The sequence below is a fragment of the Poromitra crassiceps genome (assembly GCF_964638095.1).
Source record: "Poromitra crassiceps genome assembly, chromosome: 1".
NCBI lineage: Eukaryota > Metazoa > Chordata > Actinopteri > Beryciformes > Melamphaidae > Poromitra > Poromitra crassiceps.
In genome coordinates, this window is record NC_139623.1 from 13,258,930 (window position 1) to 13,281,429 (window position 22,500).

A 22,500-nucleotide genomic window follows, 5' to 3' on the forward strand; every position below is an offset into this window, starting at 1 on the left:
ACCACTATCCCTCTCATCCAGAGCAACTACCACTATCCCTCTCATCCAGAGCAACTACCACTATCCCTCTCATCCAGAGCAACTATCACTATCCCTCTCATCCAGAGCAACTACCACTATCCCTCTCATCCAGAGCAACTATCACTATCCCTCTCATCCAGAGCAACTATCACTATCCCTCTCATCCAGAGCAACTACCACTATCCCTCTCATCCAGAGCAACTACCACTATCCCTCTCATCCAGAGCAACTACCACTATCCCTCTCATCCAGAGCAACTACCACTATCCCTCTCATCCAGAGCAACTATCACTATCCCTCTCATCCAGAGCAACTATCAATATCCCTCTCATCCAGAGCAACTATCACTATCCCTCTCATCCAGAGCAACCACTATCCCTCTCATCCAGAGCAACTACCACTATCCCTCTCATCCAGAGCAACTACCACTATCACTCTCATCCAGAGCAACTACCACTATCCCTCTCATCCAGAGCAACTACCACTATCCCTCTCATCCAGAGCAACTACCACTATCCCTCTCATCCAGAGCAACTACTATCCCTCTCATCCAGAGCAACTACTATCCCTCTCATCCAGAGCAACTACCACTATCCATCTCATCCAGAGCAACTAATATCCCTCTCATCCAGAGCAACTACCACTATCCCTCTCATCCAGAGCAACTATCACTATCCATCTCATCCAGAGCAACTACCAATATCCCTCTCATCCAGAGCAACTACCACTATCCCTCTCATCCAGAGCAACTACCACTATCCCTCTCATCCAGAGCAACTACAACTATCCCTCTCATCCAGAGCAACTACTATCCCTCTCATCCAGAGCAACTATCACTATCCCTCTCATCCAGAGCAACTACTATCCCTCTCATCCAGAGCAACTGCCACTATCTCTCATCCAGAGCAACTACCACTATCCCTCTCATCCAGAGCAACTACTATCCCTCTCATCCAGAGCAACTACCACTATCTATCTCATCCAGAGCAACTACCACTATCCCTCTCATCCAGAGCAACTACTATCCCTCTCACCCAGAGCAACTATCACTATCCCTCTCATCCAGAGCAACTAACACTATCCCTCTCATCCAGAGCAACTACCACTATCCATCTCATCCAGAGCAACTACCACTATCCCTCTCATCCAGAGCAACTACCACTATCCATCTCATCCAGAGCAACTATCACTATCCCTCTCACCCAGAGCAACTACCACTATCCCTCTCATCCATAGCAACTAATATCCATCTCATCCAGAGCAACTATCACTATCCCTCTCATCCAGAGCAACTACCACTATCCATCTCATCCAGAGCAACTACCACTATCCCTCTCATCCAGAGCAACTACCACTATCCCTCTCATCCAGAGCAACTACCACTATCCCTCTCATCCAGAGCAACTACTATCCCTCTCATCCAGAGCAACTACCACTATCTCTCTCATCCAGAGCAACTACCACTATCCCTCTCATCCAGAGCAACTAATATCCCTCTCATCCAGAGCAACTGCCACTATCTCTCTCATCCAGAGCAACTACCACTATCCCTCTCATCCAGAGCAACTACTATCCATCTCATCCAGAGCAACTACCACTATCTCTCTCATCCAGAGCAACTACCACTATCTCTCTCATCCAGAGCAACTACCACTATCCCTCTCATCCAGAGCAACTACTATCCATCTCATCCAGAGCAACTACCACTATCTCTCTCATCCAGAGCAACTACCACTATCTCTCTCATCCAGAGCAACTACCACTATCCCTCTCATCCAGAGCAACTAATATCCCTCTCATCCAGAGCAACTATCACTATCCCTCTCATCCAGAGCAACTAACACTATCCCTCTCATCCAGAGCAACTACCACTATCCATCTCATCCAGAGCAACTACCACTATCCCTCTCATCCAGAGCAACTACCACTATCCATCTCATCCAGAGCAACTATCACTATCCCTCTCACCCAGAGCAACTACCACTATCCCTCTCATCCATAGCAACTAATATCCATCTCATCCAGAGCAACTATCACTATCCCTCTCATCCAGAGCAACTACCACTATCCATCTCATCCAGAGCAACTACCACTATCCCTCTCATCCAGAGCAACTACCACTATCCCTCTCATCCAGAGCAACTACCACTATCCCTCTCATCCAGAGCAACTACTATCCCTCTCATCCAGAGCAACTACCACTATCTCTCTCATCCAGAGCAACTACCACTATCCCTCTCATCCAGAGCAACTAATATCCCTCTCATCCAGAGCAACTACCACTATCTCTCTCATCCAGAGCAACTACCACTATCCCTCTCATCCAGAGCAACTACTATCCATCTCATCCAGAGCAACTACCACTATCTCTCTCATCCAGAGCAACTACCACTATCCCTCTCATCCAGAGCAACTACTATCCATCTCATCCAGAGCAACTATCACTATCCCTCTCACCCAGAGCAACTATCACTATCCCTCTCATCCAGAGCAACCACTATCCCTCTCATCCAGAGCAACTACCACTATCCCTCTCATCCAGAGCAACTACCACTATCCCTCTCATCCAGAGCAACTACCACTATCCATCTCATCCAGAGCAACTATCACTATCCCTCTCACCCAGAGCAACTATCACTATCCCTCTCATCCAGAGCAACTATCACTATCCCTCTCATCCAGAGCAACTACCACTATCCATCTCATCCAGAGCAACTATCACTATCCCTCTCATCCAGAGCAACTACCACTATCCCTCTCATCCAGAGCAACTGGAGAGAGAGAGAGAGAGAGAGAGAGAGGGGAGACACATCAGTCATAACAGACGCAAGCGACAAGACACAAGCGCAATCCTAAGAACCTCTACTCTCAGAAAAGCTTCAGCTACTTCCCCCACTTTTTCCTTTGGCTTATAGAAGTGTCAGTATGCTATAAATAAAACAATTTATCCAAGCACTTCCAAACCTAACTGACATTCAGGTACTAGCCCTGAAACCTGGATCTATCCAAAAAACAGCCACCAGCTGCACTTTCCAGCTGACTCTACCTTCTCCCACACACCTCGTTCCAGTGGGCGTGGAGGTGGCACAGGTGCCCTCATTTCCAAAGAATTCTGCAAATTCACTAAGCTTTCTCCTCTAAGCAATATCCAATATCCATCCTCATCCTTTAAATACCATGCAATCATGGATACAGCTCCTTTTAAACTATTTGAGGTTGTCGTAGGTGTCCGGGTAGTGTAGTGGTAGATTCTTTGCCTACCAACACGAGGGTCGCAGGTTCACGCCCCGTGTTACCTCCGGTTTGGTCGGGCATCCGTACAGATGTCCTGGTCGCTGTCCTGGTCGGGGCACCTGTTCGTGGACTTTGGGCACTGGTGGGAATAGCATGATCCTCCCATGTGCTATGTCCTGCCGGTGAAGCTCCCCGCTGTCGGGTGAAAGGAAGCGGCTGGCAACTACGCATGTCTCGGAGGAAGCATGGTGCTAGTCTGTCTATACGGCTCTCCCCAGATCGGCACTTCCTTTCACTTCTGTCCTCATTTGAACTCAGACATCTGTCAGGCCACTTATTCACCTTGCCTTATACCGGAATCTCCTCACGTTCCACCGCAAATGGTCTGCATCAGATGAAACCTCGGGTCCCTCACACCAGCTCAGCTGTCTAATGAGGTCTCTCAGCTCTTCCCCCTCATAATTAATTCTCCTCACTCCATGTCAATAAAGCTACAGACACACACTGCTTCTCGCTAGCTGCCTCTCTAAACAATCTCTGTCCACTCTCATCCAAACCTGCGTGTAACCCCCCCCCCCCCCCCCCCCCGCCCACACCCCTCCCCACCCTGTGACTTTCAGACTCTCCTATCTGTATTCTCCTCCCATCTCCCATGTAAAAGGTGCCAACACTTATTATCAGGAGGAAATGAGCTACACCAAAGCCACTCGGAAATTATTTTCAGCTTTTAACTCACTCCTCAACCCTCCACCACCTCCACCCTCAACTTTGCTCACAGCTGACCTCTTCGCATCCTTCAGTTCTCTGAGCTTGACCAACTCCAGCTGACAGGGCCTGACTCCTCAAATGCTCCAATCTTACTGAGGAGCAAGTCTCCAAACTTCTGCTTGAATATCTCAGGCAGGCCATTTTGCCCACACTTATCCCGGGCAGTCACGCACATCATCTACTCCTCACTTATATCAGCTGTGTGTTCCCCACTGCTTTTACCCCACTGCTAAAGAAACCTTCACTCAAACCATCTCACTTTGAAAATTATAGGCCGGTTTTTCACTCTTAACCTTCCTTTCCAAAACACTTGAGCACACAGTTTTGAATCAAGTCTCTGAATTCCTTTCTGAGAATAACCATATGATAACCAGTCTGGCTTCAAATGCGGACACTCTACCGAGACGCCGCTAGTGGAAACACTGCGCTAGTGGAAACACTAGCTAGTGGAAACACTAGCTGCCGGTCAGTCCTCTGTTCTAATGTTGCTTGACCTATCGGCTGCCTTTGACCATGGCTTCTCAGGATCTGCCCTCTGCTGGGTTGAGTCCTACCTCTCAAGGAGATCCTTCAGAGTTTCTTGGAGAGGGGAAGTGTCTAAATCCCACAGGGGTACCTCAAGGTTCAGGGCTTGGACCCCCTTCTCTTTTTAATATACACCACCTCACTTGGTGTAGTCATCCGCTCATATGGCTTCTCATCCCATCCATATGCTAATGATACCCAGCTCCTCATATCGTCTGGCTTCAAACGATGACATTATCGAGACTGCGCTAGTGGAAAAATGAGCTAGTGGAAACACTAGCTGCCGGTCTGTTCTAATGTTGCTTGACCTATCGGCTGCATTTGACACGGTTAACCTAGACCATTTTTTGGGGGCACCTGAATCCCCTGTATTTATTTTGTTTCACCAACCTATTCTAGCAGTCAGCTTCAAGTGCCATACATCATTTGATTCGGCACTCCTATCTAGCGTACCTCCCACATTTCACTCGCCTGCTCAACTGTTGAGTGATTGTCAGACTTGAGCCGTGTGCCATGTGTGCCGTGTGCGGAACCCCTCACCTTATGTCCATGCAGCGGCCGAGCTAGCGACCCCACACAGCAGGTGAGCCTAGGAATTTCTAGTATATATATATATATATATGTATATATATATATATATATATATATATTAATATATTATATATATTATATATATTAATATATATATTAATGCGTGACGAGGTGACCATTATCAGAAATTAATGTATGACGCAGAGGCGTGAAGGTTGCTTCCACGAAGTACATTAATTTCTGATTATGGACACCTTATTAACCCGCTTATACCATGGTCACTTGCCAAATTAACAAAACAAGCACCATTCATTTATATTTTCATGCATTTTGCAATCAAAATCTAGTTTTCATAACCTTGGATATGAGTTGAGAAGCAGAGACAAAATAGTCCTCTCAGCTGCTTGAGATTTTCATAGGCGAAAATGGCCGCTACCCAGCAGAATTTCTAGCCCATAAACTAACTAATAACCTGGCCAATTGTATGTAACATACAAAATAAAGCAAACGGCAATGTCTAAGAATGCAACGACATGATGTAACTGGCTCGTTAAACTCGTATTCCGGGAATAACGTTAACTTCTGCGGGTCTTATAAGACGTAAGTGGCGCGAGGCTGGACAAGATCTCCGAAAACGACAGATTTCTAAATAGCTGTTATTTTTGATAAACTGAGCACACAGGGGTAATCTAAATAGTTACTTTGACCGACTCAATTTTTTTCTAAACTTATACAAGTGCCATATTAACCCTTAATGGTGGTTTAGAGCTCAAATGGCTCTGTCGTGATCCTGGGGCTTTGATATGAACAATGAACAGACCATTTGCCTGGAACTACTTAGCTAGGTGTACATTATCACCTAATAATGGACACCCTGCAGCCAATCAGAATCGAGTATTCACCCAGACCATTGTATAAATATAAATATATACACACACACACACACACACACACACACACACACACACACACACACACACACACACACACACACACACACTACATACATACATACATACATAAAAACACACACATTGCTGTTTTGCTCAGACAAGGGCACTATGCGGGTTAACCAATCAATCCTGCAGAAAGTGATGGTGTCACTATAGAGCCTCAGTCTGAATTTCCGAATGAAGCATATGGTAGCCTATGTGATACCATTGAAAATCGTATGGATAGGATTGGCGGTTCAAAAGTTCTTAAACATTTTAGAATAGCTATTTTTAGCCTTGGGGGTTGAGGGTTAACACCACCAAATCCAGGGCCGGATTAACACAGTCTGATGGCCCAGGGTGACCCAGACTTGAAGTGCCCCCCCCCCCCCCACACACACACACACACACACACACAAAGTGAAATTTACTATGGCAATAAATACCACAGATTTACATGACTGTATTGCTAAAGTAGAGCCTCAACAAGATTCAAGATTCAAGATTTGTATTGTCACTCCGTAGTACAAGTATCACGTGTGAAATTCTTGTGCTGTAGACTCCGTTACAACATAGTGCAGAATAAGGTGCAGGAAATACAAGAGAAACAACAAGTAATAAGGCAGTAAAGCAATAAAAGAAACGCCAAAGCAGTGGCATATTCACTGCACATATGTGCAAATAGCATAGTTCTTTCTTTCTCACATAATTTAAACCTAGTTATATTATTGTTATTACACACACATTAATTCTGTTTGCACAGTTGCACCTAGCATAGACCTAATTGAACATATTGTACGTAATGGTAGCAGCTATTTGTGTATGTTCAGGAGTCTCTTGGCCTGCGGGAAGAAACTGTCTTGCAAGTGATTTGTGCGTGCCTTTGGGACCCTGTATCTCCTCCCTGAGGGTAACAGGGAGAACAGGCTGTTGTGGGGGTGGTTTGTGTCCTTGATGATCTTCAGGGACCTCCTGAGGCACCGCTGTTTATACAGTTCATGCAGTTCTGGCAACTCACATCATGTTACGTGCTGGGTATGTAGATGATGGGGACTAACATCATCACATATGACTACATTGGGCTAATTGAATTTACAAGAGTCTCAGCTTTCCAGTCAGACTCAATTTCTGCAATTCCATTTGTGTTTAGGGGTCCTATATACAGAAAAATTCAGAATAGGCAAAAATAACACATTTATAATGCATGCAAAAAAACTGCATGTTTTTCTTTGAAGAATAAAATGGATTAGCATAAAGTGGTCATGTCTGTAAAGGAAGACTTGTGGGTAACCATAGAACCCATTATTATTCAGATATCTTGAGGTGAGAGGTCAAGGGACCCCTTTGAATATGGCTATGCCTGTTTTTCCCTTGCCAAAATTTAGTCTAACTTTGGAGCGGTGTTTAGCCTCCTTCCTGACAAGCTAGCATGTCATGGTTGGTATCAATGGATGCCTTAGGTCTTCTAGTTCCATACCTTCACTCTAGCTTTAAAAATGAGCCCGCTACAGCCTCTGAAAGACAGCAAAATTAGCCGCAGAATAATTTTGGCTGATGCCCCATGGCATCTGATGCCCCACGGCACTCACCCTGCCCATATAGTTACTAATCCGGGCTTGACCAAATCCTCCTTTCCACACTCGCTGAGCTTTGGCTTCTCAGGATCTGCCCTCCGCTGGTTTGAGTCATACCTCTCAGGGAGATCCTTCAGAGTGTGACCCAATGCTTGTCCACAGGGGTACCTCAAGGGTCAGTGCTTGGACCCCTTCTCTTTTCAATATCCACCACCTCACTTAGTGCAGTCATCCCAACTCATACCATCCATATGCTGACGATAACCAGGTCCTCCAATCATTCCCGCCAGACAACACAGTCTTGGCACAGATATGATCTGGCACAGATAGAATCTGGCACAGATATTGGCATGCCTACCTGCACTCCCTCATTCAGGTCTATGCTCCCTTCTGCTCACTACGCTGTGCCAAGGAGCGGAGCCCGGTGCTGCCACCACAACAAGGCCCAAGTCTCTGCCAGACTCTTCTCTTCTGCTGCCACCACAACAAGGCCCAAGTCTCTGCCAGACTCCTCTCTTCTGTGGTTCTGCCACCACAACAAGGCCCAAGTCTCTGCCAGACTCTTCTCTTCTGTGGTTCTGCCACCACAACAAGGCCCAAGTCTCTGCCAGACTCCTCTCTTCTGTGGTTCTGCCACCACAACAAGGCCCAAGTCTCTGCCAGACTCTTCTCTTCTGTGGTTCTGCCACCACAACAAGGCCCAAGTCTCTGCCAGACTCCTCTCTTCTGTGGTTCTGCCACCACAACAAGGCCCAAGTCTCTGCCAGACTCTTCTCTTCTGTGGTTCTGCCACCACAACAAGGCCCAAGTCTCTGCCAGACTCCTCTCTTCTGTGGTTCCTCGGTGGTGCTCGTTACAATACGGAGAGTTCACCTTCTCACCTTTATCTGCCTCTATGCATTCTATGCACTGCCTTGTAGCACATACAATATGTCCTGTTGGACCAGATATGGCACTTTACTCTTGCTCGGCCGCTGCGTGGCCTCGCCCGCAGCTCAGCTGCTGCGTGGCCTCGCCTGCCCTATTGGTGCGGGTGTGTGTGTTGCTCACTAAAAATCTTACTGCATCCGTGATGTCACAATGCCTCCTTGTGTGTGTGTGTGTGTGTGTGCATGTGTGCCTTTATGATATCACTGATGACATCATCATTGTGAGTGTGTGTGTGTATGTGCCCCCCTATGACATCACTGATCAGTCTTGTCACAATGCCTCCTTGTGTGTGTGTGTGTGTGTGTGTGTGTGTGTGTGTGTGTGTGTGTGTGTGTGTGTGTGTGTGTGTGTGTGTGTGTGTGCATGCGCACGTGCACTTATGACATCACTTTTGACATCATCACTGATGACATCATCACTGATGACATCACATTATTAGCTAATTAGCTTAAATAAAAAATCCGGCTCCGTCAGGTCACCCGCATGGGTGCCCTTTACACACCCTGAAGGTTTCAGCCCAATTGCACGTAAGCATCGCTGTGGCCGAACACAGAACTTGAAACAAACAAACAAACAAACAGAGCCCACATACTAAATTTTATATAGATAGATTGTTCTCTCAAGACTAGATCTTTGCTTGTGTTGTATTAAAATCCCATCGCTTTGGATAAAGCGCCTGCCATGGAAAATGATCCATTTAATTCTTGTTACTGGATATGGAGCTTTAGCCTGGGTGAAGCCAGCCTTCAACGTGAAGTCACAGACTATGCCTGTGACGTAAGTGACTGATAGTACATGGAGGTCACGTGGAGGCTGCTACCCAGGCTAATGGAGCTTGCTTTGCAACAGCCTTGTCAACCAGGGAAAAAAGTGTATCTAGAATAGTTTTATGAGAAAACTTTCCTCATCTGCATCTTAGAAAATATGCATGGCAACATCTCCCTCTGTGTGTGTGTGTGTGTGTGTGTGTGTGTGCGTGCGTGCGTGCGTGCGTGCGCGTGCGTGCGTGTGCGCGTGCGTGCTTGCGTGCGTGCGTGCGTGCGCGCGCGTGTGTGTGTGTGTGTGCGTGCGTATGCGTGAGTGTGTGTGTGTGTCTGTGTGAGAGAGAAAGAGAGAGTGAGTGTGCATACATCAGTATCTATGTCCACTACTCTTAGGGCCTGTGTCTACCTGGCGTCTTTTCCTCAGGTCCAGCGTCTTTTTTCAGTTGTTTCCAATGGGGGGAGAGCGTATGCAGGCGCACACGGACGTCTAGAGAAAGTGCGTAGCGCCCAGCGTCTATTTTCACAGCGCTCCGCCGTTTTTGTGCGCCCGACTCCCAGCGCTTCCAGCTGAAAATATTTTAACATTTCAGAAAGACGCTGCATGGTGTCGGGTGCTGCTTTTCTGGCAACTAATCATATGGAGAAACTATCGCAACAGAGACAGAAAGGCTCAATTGTGGGAGCAGATTGGCTAGACACTTAATATGTCTGGTGAGTGTTGAGCTAAATCACTGTATGTGTGTTGTTTGCTAATGTTAGCTGTCAGCTATCAAGCTACTACCGCACTGAACTAACGTTAGTTTCAGACGGCTTCCTTGTATATTGTGCGCTGGGATCAGCGCTCCCCAGCGCACTCCCAGCGTTTAACAGTCGGAAGAAGACGCTAGGTGGACACAGGCCCTCAGACGAATGATCTAATCATTTCCTTGGCAGTGCTACAGTCTAGAAAGTTCTGCTTCATCAAGTTAACCTGTCATCACTTTTCTGCTGACACGTTCACTGTTAACCCACAGTTCCTCTCTCTCTCACTCTCTGTACTTTCTTTCTTTCTTTCTTTCTCTCTCTCTCTCTCTCACTCTCTGTACTTTCTTTCTTTCTTTCTTTCTTTCTTTCTTTCTTTCTCTCTCTCTCTCTCTCACTCTCTGTACTTTCTTTCTTTCTCTCTCTCACTTTCTTTGTCTCTGACTGTGTATCTGTTTGTGCATGGCCTGACCCTGACTACACACAGTAGCAAAAGGATCAGCTCAGCCAGTAAGACTGCAACCATGATTAGAAATGCACAGTGCATGTGTGTGTGTGTGTGTGTGTTTGTGTGTGTGTGTGTGTGTGTGTGTGTGTGTGTGTGTGTGTGTGTATGTGTGTGTGTGTGTGTGTGTGTGTGTATGTGTGTGTGTGTGTGTGTGTGTGTGTGTGTGTGTGTGTGTGTGTGTGTGTGTGTGTGTGTGTGTGTGTGTGTGTGTGTGTGTGTGTGTGTGTGTGTGTGTGTGTGTGTGTGCATGCAGCAGAAGCAGCACACAGCTAGTGTGGACCAGGAGATTAGGGGAGGCAGAGGGCGAGCATGGTGCTTCAATGGAAACGTAAGCAGTGGAGAAGAGGAGGCAGATAAGAGACGTTTGGGAAGTTAAGAGTCTTCATTTTGACTTTTGTCTAAGAATGTTCTAAAGAAGGACAATGGTTGACTTAATGGGATGGGGTGCTTATGTTCCTCCCATGCAGCCATTATGTAGAAGCTTATGTTTCTCCCATGCAGCCATTGCGTAGAAGGCATTCAAGATGACTCCCCTCCTTCTGATTCTATCATGGAGAGAAAGTTGTGTTCATCCAATTTTCTCTCTCTTTTTCAAAACTAGAAGTGCACCATCATGAACATTGGGCCAGTAGTTTTTCCATAATCCTGCTGATAAACAGACAAACAAATGGCACAGAATACACAAGCTTGGCGAAGGTAATGATAGGTACCTAAAAGCAATGGTTCTCTCATTTCCACCACATTTTACTGCCCTGCACAGCTCGTCACCAGTCGGCTCTACTCGTTTCGGCCCGATGGATGTTCTGCTTCGACTGCCGATCATCTGCCCCCGCCCACCCCCGCCCACAGCTGGTCGTCATAGCGACCGCATATCTGTCCTCCGCCTAATAGCCGAAGTAGGCTATAACATAACGTTACAATTAAATCCATCCACAGAACTTTTAAACTGTTTATGAAATACTGGTGCCTCTAAATGACCTACAGTGTACATGGGGAAATGTGACAATCGGCCAGGAGAATGGATATCACTTTGTAGTTAGACAGTCAGTAGATAGACAGAGTAAACACGATTCTGCTTGACCAATCAGTCGTCAACAATGTTTTCACGTCACCGTATGGTACCGGGTTCACAGAATAGAACCCCGACGAGGCACGTACGAAAAGTAGCACGACTCAACCCCAATACAACCCGGGCTGGGACAGTTTTTAGCGGTGGAATGAGACCATTTATCAAGTCGAGCGGAGCGAGACCGCGCTACTACCTGCGGTGGAAATGGGCCAAAAGTGGGGTCTGGGGCCCAGCCAGGGGTCCTTGAGGGGGTTCCAGCCTGGAACCCCTTCAAATTGTCCCCCTTTTTGCTGGGGACCCCCTGGAACTTCCACGGGGTCCCCAGCAAAAAGGGGGGCACTTTATGTTAATACCATCCATAAACACATTGACAGCACGTATGGACTGTTTTTATCATGAGTTTCATACATTTTCCGTAATGAAGCATCTAAAAGTAAAACAAAATCTTATCAGATGAGGGTCCCTGGGACAAAATCCTAAATGGGCGTCCGTGGTCTAATTTGTGTCAGTTAAGGGTCCTTGACATTAAAGAGTTTGAGAACCACTGCCTAAAAGTACACTGTGGCGGGCCTCCTGGTGGCTCACCTGGTAGAGTGTCTAGCACAAAGGATTAGTCCTTCCCGTGGCTGACCCGGGTTCAAATCTGACCCATGGTCCTTTGTTGCATGTCATCCCCTCTCTCTCTCTCCCCACCTTTCCTGTCTTTTTTATTTGATTTTCCCCCATTTTCTCCCCAATTGTACCTGACCAATTTCTCCCCCTGCTGCCCCGGTCGCTGCTCCACCCTCTGCCGATCTGGGGAGAGCCGTAGACTAGCACCATGCTTCCTCCGACACATGCGCCGTTGCCAGCTGCTTCTTTCCACCTGACAGCGGGGAGCTTCACCGGCAGGACATGGCATGTGGGAGGATCACGCTATCCCCACCAGTTCCCTTCCATCCCGACCAGGTGCCCCGACCGACCAGGGGAAGCGCTAGTGCGGTGCCCACCTGGACACATACCCCTAATCCGGCTTCCCACCCGCAGACACAGCCAATCGTGCCTGTATGGACGCCCAATCGAGCCGGAGGTAACACGGGGGTGTGAACCTGCGACTCTCGTGTTGGTAGGCAGGGAATCTACCGTTACACTACCCGGACACCACCCACCTTTCCTGTCTACCTATAATGTCCTATCAAATAAAGGAAGAATGCCCCGAAAAAAATAAAAAATAAAGTGCACTGTGCCCTGGCAGAGCACAATAAAACGGATCAGAGTAGAGTTAATATTTATTTGTTATGGGCTGTCACAATGCACAAACCTTTCCACGTGATACGTGATACTGGCAAAGTGATACCTTTGTACAGGAAAAACAATGAATAGTATTCCAAAATGCTTATCAATTTTATATCCAGAGTGAGAGTATTTCCATTTATTCAATATCTATCTATATTCTAACATAGAATATCCAGACTGTTAAAGTGTTATTTTGTCAACCAAGGACTTCAGTTACTTGGTATTCTTCACAAAGCATAACCATAACAAATGCAACATAAAAATAACCTATTTTGATCTTGTACTATTATTCGGAGTAGGTGTCTTTTTCATATAGTGGAGATCTAATTTTGAAATGAAATTTTAATGCCACGGTATAGTTCTTTTGCCTGGTATCCAGCCCCTATGAATCACAGTTTTCAGCATCCTTGGATTTTTTTTTAATGCCGATTCAAGGCTATAATATTTCTCCTTATGTTGATAAGGTCTTATCATGTAGAATAGCTTCTGTGTCAGTCACCCTCTCCTATTTCTCCCGGTCGGTTTGCTCTGTCCGGGTGATAACATAGCCCCTGCTTTTATGGCCAGTAGATATGGCAGTTATAGGCTCAAATAATGTGGTTGTGAGAGACATTATCCAATTCAATGATGTCTTTTATTGCTGCCTCTGAAATATACACCAGTGTGGTTAGAAAGCATGGCATCTCTCATCCCAGAATTTAGCTCTTTGGGCTCATTGTGTGTGTGTGTGTGTGTGTGTGTGTGTGTGTGTGTGTGTGTGTGTGTGTGTGTGTGTGTGTGTGTGTGTGTGTGTGTGTGTGTGTGTGTGTGTGTGTGTGTGTGTGTGTGTGTGTGTGTGTGTGTGTGTGTGTGTGTGTGTGTGTGTGTGTGTGTGTGTGTGTGTGTGTGTGTGTGTGTGTGTGTGTGTGTGTGTGTGTGTGTGTGTGTGTGTGTGTGTGTGTGTGTGTGTGTGTGTGTGCGTGCGTGTGCGCCTGCTGCCAAATAAGACCATATATCCCCACCTTTAGCATCTCTAATCACATTTAAAGCACAGCTAGCTCTATAGGCCCTGAACTGCCTTCCTGTTAGTTCCCTATTCCCTATGAGCAGCCTGAAGGCCTGCTGTGCTGACTGCTGTGCTGACTGTCCTACAGCTAGACCTGAGACACAAGTGATTCTGCTTTTGCCATCAGGCCCAGAAACTGTAGAACGCCCTGCCTCATGTATCTAGACTCGCTAATTCCGTATAATTATTTAAATCACTTCTTGAAATACTTTTTATGTAACTGTTTTTATTTTATCTTGATCACTATAAATCTGTTGTTGTTTCCTATCTTCTCTCATTTTATGTACATGTTCTATGTATTCTTCATTTAAACTGTTGAATAATAAAACAGCTTTGAAAGAAGAATAAATACATAATATGACACAAAATTTGATTATTATTATTATGTTTCAATAAAGCGATCGTCCCTGGTTATTCCACAGGGACGGCTCTGTTTTTGGAGTGTTGTGATATTGCGGCTGGGTGGAGGATGATAGGATCAATATTAATATGTCAGTTCTGTGAGCACTATGCAGCCAATTGGATGTTGCTGCTAGGTCAAAGGATCTCTCTTATTGATTTGAAAATATTTCGCATAAAAGATTCCAGCTGCAGCCAAAAAGCCTCTTTGGCTGAGCAGAGATAGGAGAGGAGCGGAGAGGAGAGGAGAGGAGAGGAGAGGAGAGGAGAGGAGAGGAGAGGAGAGGAGAGGAGAGGAGAGGAGAGGAGAGGAGAGGAGAGGAGAGGAGAGGAGAGGAGGAAGCTACTTACTTTCCCGCCAACCTCCCCTTAGAGCAGGCTGTATAAATAGAGAGCATCACTATAATAGTCTTAAGGGATCATTCAATTAAGCTGGAGTTTGCTGCCTTCTTGTCTGCCTTATTTTCTTTGTCTTTGCACTGTGTGAGTCTAGCCTCTGAGTAGCAGCAGTGTGTGAGTCTAGCCTCTGAGCAGTGTGTGAGTCTAGCCTCTGAGCAGTGTGTGAGTCTAGCCTCTGTGTGTGAGTCTAGCCTCTGAGCAGTGTGTGAGTCTAGGACCTCAGTGACTGAAAGGAGAGCCATCTCAGTAGAGTGAGAAGCCTTGAAGCCTGATTGTAGAGGATCTAGTAGGTAATTCTGGGAGAGATAGAGAGAAAGTTGTTCGGAAGCAGCCCGTTCAAGGGTTTTGGAAATGAAGCGGAGCGTTCAACATTTGTTAAGCAGAAGTGCTAAAGCTAGCTGCTAGCCGACGAATGGCTTGTATCTCCGTAACCGTAACTCGTAGAGACTCGGGGTGAAAAAATACATATACCGTAAATTCCGGACTATAAGCCGCACCTTTTTTCCCGTTTTTTGGCCTTTTTTGGCCCCTGCGGCTTATATAACGGTGCGGCTTATCTATGGATTTAAAAAAAAAAAAAAAAAAAAAAAATCTCTCTTTTTTAGCACTCTTTCTAACTATAAATCCACTTCTGTTTTAATTTCCTCTCTTGCCCTCTTTTCACCACACTGTATGACACTGTATGACACTGTATGACACTGTGTGCACTGTAAATAACAACACAGGTGGTGTTGTGTTATGTTGTTTTGTTGAAATGTTAATAAATGGGAGCATACATATGGTAATTAAACATTAAAACACAATAATAAAAAAAAAAAAAAAAAAAAAAAAAAATACCATTAAAACACCCGCGGCTTATAGTCCGGTGCGGCTTATATAAGAAAAAAATAGTCAACTTTGCAGGTGCGGCTTATACACCGGTGCGGCTTATAGTCCGGAATTTACGGTAGTCATTTACAGCCATCGCGATTTGACCATCCGTTTCCCAGAAAATGTAGATAATGTAATAATAGACTTTTGACATTTGTGAATCAATGCAGAATCGCTAAAGCTAGCTGCTAGCCGATGAACGGCTTGTATCTCCGTAACCGTAACCCGTAGAGACTCGTTGGTTTAGATTCGGGGTGAAAAAATACATATAGTCTGTTACAGGCATCGCGATTTGACCTTCCGTGTTGAGCAAATAGTTTTGTGTGGCAAATATATTAGCCTAGGATTGCTATGTAGCTAGCGTACCACCATGGATGCTACTGTTTACAACAGCTAGTGTGGGATTCGCTGTGCTGTGTTGTAGGCATATTCATTCATTTCACAAGTGCAATTTTGATGGTCAAGACAATTATAAACGGGGGAGGATAAACGTTTTTGAAATGTGGCAGAGAGTTTACTCACCAATTTTCAGATCAACTGCAGAGGGGGGCTGAGACGAGAGCAGCTGCAGCCACAGGCACCTTCTTCATGAAGAACAACAAATTACTTTACCACTGTCTTTTAGACAATAGTGCTCATTTGAGCATCCAGGGGCAATACAAAATGATCCTCCTCGGGTCCATCTTTCGTTGGGTCTTCCATCTGTGCTTTTACTAACGTTAGTATGTCGTATATATACAGTATAACGTTTTATTTTCCCCTCCTTCATGTGGGTAGGTGGGGCGGCTGATGTGACCATGTGTGGAGTCGTGCATGCTGTGCTGGCGACTGGGTCGAGTATAGAGGGCCCTCACCGGCCCTAAAAAGTGTATGAAACGCATGCTCAAAATGACTACATTCTGTCATTGTGTTACTTATGGTTGGAATTCTAGTGAAAATAAATTATCCTTTTTGGTGGGGGTCCCCCGGAGCCCCCTCAAGGACCCCTGAGCATTTGAGAACCGTTGCTCTACATCAGGCCTATTCAACTGGCGGCCCGGGGGCCAAATCAGGCCCGGCGATCAAGTCACACCGGCCCGCCGACCAGTTCTGGGAGAGAGAGAGAAAAAGCACCTCCCTGCACCCTGCATGTGAATCCTCTCGGTATATATCTTTCTCTCTTCTCTATCTGTCTTTTTCTCTTTGGCTCTCTCTCACCCTCTCTTGATGACACACACAGAGGCTACAGAAGCAGATAAAACTCAACTCCTTCGGTATCCGTTTTTCATCTGTGGATTCTGATGTGTATTTTTTTAATTTCCGTTTCTGAAAAGAAAATAGAATTACCACAAACATTCGCAATGTAGTAAGATCAAAATTAGGAAGATGTGGTAGCGCGTTGTGTCAGTACAGCACTACTACATGAGGATGATGATAATAGCTCAGGGAAATGTTCGGCCCCTGCAGGCTCTTAGCTTTCTGACAATGTGGCCCCCTGAACAATATAGTTGAATAGCCCTGCTCTGACATATGCATACATCACACTATATATAGATATTACATATACTGTACAGCATACTACATTAATAGTAATAATGCATAATAGCTGATGAATTTACCATTTGGATTAGGAGCCATGTCCATGTCCATGTCCACACACACACACACACACACACACACACACACACACACACACACACACACACACACACACACACACACACACACACACACACGCACACACACAGCCTTTTTATTATGGACTTCTGGAAATAATACACATTACTCACATGATTCAGACAGTAACTAACAGTTACATTAGAGAGCGCACACACGAACGTGCAAATACACACAAGGGCACGTGTGCACACACACACACACACACACACACACACACACACACGCACGCACACACGCATAGAAAGTGTGCTGACAGTCATGCACAATAAAGATCCAGAGAGCTCCACATGTGCTGACAGCGTTTGTATCGATGATGTTAGATTAACAAGGCAAGGGGCAATAACTGGAGAGCGGCTGTCAACGATGAGGAGATGGAGATAACAGGAAGGAGAGAGAGAGAGAGAGATGGAGATAACAGGAAGGAGAGAGAGAGAGAGAGAGAGATGGAGATAACAGGAAGGAGAGAGAGAGAGAGAGATGGAGATAACAGGAAGGAGAGAGAGGGAGATTCAGAGGGGGAGTGAGGAGAAAATATGTGCTGGAACAGAGAAAAAGACAGAGGAAGTGTGAGAGGAAATAAGAAGGGAAGGACACAGGAAACAGAATAGAGCAGAAAAGGATTTAGGCTAGGCTATATATAAAACAAGGGGGCAAGGCATTGTGTGTTGAGTTTACAGGGCATGATTAGAGTCCTCATTGATCCAGAGACAGCGGCTATCATTCCTGCTCAGTGAGCACAGCAGAGAGAGGGACGGGCAGGAGGCTGGGGGGAGGTGAGAAAGAGAGATCCAGGGAAAATTGTTGGGGGAGGAGATAGTGTCAGAGATACACAGAGAAACATACACATTGATAAAACCAACAACAACACACACACACACACACGCACGCATGCGCGCACACGCACGCACGCACGCGCACACACACACACACACACACACACACACACACACACACACACACACACACACACACACACACCAGTGTGTTCCTGGCTTGTAAATTCCCATCCAATCCATGTATTTTGATGTACATCTTCAATATAACTTTGTGTTTGTTTGTCTGCACCATTAATAGGGGGCAGTGGTGGCCTTACAGGCAATGTACACCAGCTCCAGAACAGATGTGGTACGGCTCCGGTATGGCTGCGAACAGACCCACACATTATGTAATCTGTCACACACATGCAGGGATCCAACAAAAATAGAACAGGTGCGTAATTTTTCTGTACCGCATATATTGCCCATCTATTAACATGGACAAGTTTTACCGGATCCGCAACGCAGCCATAACGCATCTGCTGTACATTGCCTGTAAAGCCAGCTCACACTGCTGACCGGATAGCCAGCTCACACAGCTGACCAGATAGCCAGCTCACACAGCTGACCAGATAGCCAGCTCACACAGCTGACCAGATAGCCAGCTCACACTGCTGACCAGATAGCCAGCTCACACTGCTGACCGGATAGCCAGCTCACACAGCTGACCGGATAGCCAGCTCACACTGCTGACCAGATAGCCAGCTCACACTGCTGACCGGATAGCCAGCTCACACAGCTGACCGGATAGCCAGCTCACACTGCTGACCAGATAGCCAGCTCACACTGCTGACCAGATAGCCAGCTCACACAGCTGACCAGATAGCCAGCTCACACAGCTGACCGGATAGCCAGCTCACACTGCTGACCGGATAGCCAGCTCACACTGCTGACCGGATAGCCAGCTCACACTGCTGACCGGATAGCCAGCTCACACAGCTGACCGGATAGCCAGCTCACACTGCTGACCAGATAGCCAGCTCACACTGCTGACCGGATAGCCAGCTCACACAGCTGACCGGATAGCCAGCTCACACTGCTGACCAGATAGCCAGCTCACACTGCTGACCAGATAGCCAGCTCACACAGCTGACCAGATAGCCAGCTCACACAGCTGACCAGATAGCCAGCTCACACTGCTGACCGGATAGCCAGCTCACACTGCTGACCGGATAGCCAGCTCACACTGCTGACCGGATAGCCAGCTCACACTGCTGACCGGATAGCCAGCTCACACAGCTGACCAGATAGCCAGCTCACACAGCTGACCAGATAGCCAGCTCACACAGCTGACCAGATAGCCAGCTCACACTGCTGACCGGATAGCCAGCTCACACTGCTGACCGGATAGCCAGCTCACACAGCTGACCAGATAGCCAGCTCACACAGCTGACCAGATAGCCAGCTCACCCTGCTGACCGGATAGCCAGCTCACCCTGCTGACCGGATAGCCAGCTCACACAGCTGACCAGATAGCCAGCTCACACTGCTGACCGGATAGCCAGCTCACACAGCTGACCAGATAGCCAGCTCACACTGCTGACCAGATAGCCAGCTCACACTGCTGACCAGATAGCCAGCTCACATAGCTGACCAGATAGCCAGCTCACATAGCTGACCGGATAGCCAGCTCACACAGCTGACCGGATAGCCAGCTCACACTGCTGACCGGATAGCCAGCTCACACAGCTGACCAGATAGCCAGCTCACATAGCTGACCAGATAGCCAGCTCACACTGCTGACCGGACAGCCAGCTCACACTGCTGACCAGATAGCCAGCTCACACTGCTGACCAGATAGCCAGCTCACACTGCTGACCGGACAGCCAGCTCACACTGCTGACCGGATAGCCAGCTCACACTGCTGACCGGACAGCCAGCTCACACTGCTGACCGGATAGGCAGCTCACCCTGCTGACCGGATAGCCAGCTCACACTGCTGACCGGACAGCCAGCTCACACTGCTGACCGGATAGGCAGCTCACCCTGCTGACCGGACAGCCAGCTCACACTGCTGACCGGACAGCCAGCTCACACTGCTGACCGGACAGCCAGCTCACACTGCTGACCGGACAGCCAGCTCACACTGCTGACCAGATAGCCAGCTCACACTGCTGACCAGATAGCCAGCTCACACTGCTGATCGGGGTGTAACAATACACGTATCGAATTGATCGTATCGTACCATACCATAGCGCAGTGGTTCACAAACTGGGGTACGCATACCCCTAGGGGTACGTGGAGGTACTACAGGGGGCACTTGAGAGAAAGGGGAAAATGGAAAAATGTCAGAATAAATCATAGAAATAAATGAAACATTAAAATAAATCTGCTCAGGAGCAGAGGTGTTTCTAGGGAGAAGCCAGGGGTAGCAATGAAATCTAATTGGCCACCCCAGGTGCCACCCCAAAATCCTGAGGGTGCTGGCATCTGTGTGCATTTACATGCAGACAATAAACAGTTTATTAGCGGATTTCTGGAGTTACCTGATTATTCAAATGGTCATGTAAACAGCATAAACCGATAAGCTTTATCCGTTTATGGCCGTTATCGGGTTATGAATAAACCGATAAACATACCTAGGTTTTTGGCCAATAACCTGTCTTTTGAGTGCATGTATACAGCGTATCAGGTTTCTTGTGGGTTTATACATCTGTGCATGTACAAGTTGCATGTAAAAAGTTGAATTACCGCCACCTTCTGGAGAGAAATCCGACTAATTGACTGAATCATGTAAACCCGGGTTTTTCCTATTGTCGGATTATTAAAGTGCATGTAAACGCAGAAATCAGATTATTGCCATAAACTGATTACTCAACAGTTATCAGTTTATTGGTGTGCATGTAAACGCACTCTGTGGCTGACACTACCGTCTTTCAGAGGCTGCAGCGGGCTCACTTTTAAAGCTACAGTGAAGGTCATCATATTAAACTAGAAGACCGAAGGCATCCACAACTACCAACCCTGCCATTCTAGCTGGTTGGGAAGCGGGCTAAATAAGGCCCCAAATTTAGGCTACATTTTGGCAAAGGAAAACCTGTCTACATCCTTCCTAAATGCTACTCAGTGCCACCCTTGCTTGAGTCTGTACCCTCAAAGTGGGGTCTGGGGACCCCCAGTGGTCCTTGAGGGGGTTTCCAAGGGGTCCCCAGCAAAAAGGGGATAATTATTTTCACTATAATTCCATCCATAAGTAACGCAATGTGTAGAATATAGGACTGTTTTGGTCGTGGGTTTCATACACTTTCTGTAATAAAACAACTAAAAGCCGAAATATTAGCAAATGGGGTCCGTGATCTAATTCTTGTCAGTTTTTGGGTCCTTGATGTGAAAAAGTTTGAGAACTACTGCCATAGCGTATTGAACCATTTAGGTATGAGGCTTTATGTTCAATACGTATGCATTGCAAACCGAATTAATCTTTCACTGCTGAACAGCACAACTCTTCTACAAGGATATCATGGGAATCTAAAACTGAGACGAAAAAGACGAAAGGCGTTAAAAAAAACTTTGTTTTCAATTGAAATATTTTTTTAACTAGACTGAAAATAATAACGTGAATAAGTAGAAAAAAATCAAGGACATTTCTCTGGCATTTCTACTTTTTTGTTGTATCAAAAACTTACCGAACTGTGACACCACTGTGTCATATCGAACCGTATCGTGAATTTTGTGAACCCTGGCACCCCTAATGTCTGATACTGTATGATGGGTTATTTTTGTATTATAAAGGCCAAAAAGGCATGGAGGGTCACAGCTACTTCTTGTCTGACAATCCAGGCGGATGTATGTGACGATGGGCTCTCGTTACAGGCAGCCTCGGAGCAGACACAGAGGAGCGATTGGTGGAGCACCTCCTAAACCCCGCCCACTACAACAAACTGATCCGTCCGGCGACCAATGGCTCGGAGTTGGTTACTGTGCAGCTGATGGTATCACTGGCCCAGCTCATCAGTGTGGTGAGTCAGTGAGTGTGTGTGTGTGTGTGTGTGTGTGTGTGTGTGTGTGTGTGTGTGTGTGTGTGTGTGTGTGTGTGTGTGCGTGTGCGTGTGTGTGCGTGCGTGCGTGCAGTGGTGTAATGTAACTAAGTATAAATACTTAAGTACTGTACTTAAGTATTTTTTCTGAGTATCTGTACTTTACTTGAGTATTTATATTTCTGTCAACTTTCACTTTTACTCCACTACATTTCTCAAATAAAATGGATACTTTTACTCCACTACATTTCCCCCAAGCATCTTAGTTACAAAGTAAAATCAGAAGAAATTGCGTATCAGGTTTGGCAAATCAGTGCTACTAGTTTGCAAGTTACGTTAATCACGATCCACACGCCATTCCATTTGGTGGCTGTAATGCAACATAACGTTGTTTGCCAGCGGCTATAAAAGTCAAGAAGAAGAAACAGACTTCCACTCAAGCCCAGGGATGTCTTTTGTTTGAT

General features: G+C 46.5%; 1 protein-coding gene across 1 annotated transcript in view; it reads left to right on the forward strand.

The window, feature by feature from the left end:
• The window catches only part of chrnb2 (cholinergic receptor, nicotinic, beta 2), a gene marked incomplete at its 3' end in the record, with an annotated part of 46,430 nt that overhangs the window by 8,534 nt on the left and 15,396 nt on the right, over positions 1 to 22,500 (forward strand). The window contains exon 2 of the mRNA XM_083641707.1: positions 21,873 to 22,018. Coding sequence (XP_083497833.1) covers positions 21,873 to 22,018 — 146 coding nt within the window. The remainder of the gene's footprint in view (positions 1 to 21,872; positions 22,019 to 22,500) is intronic.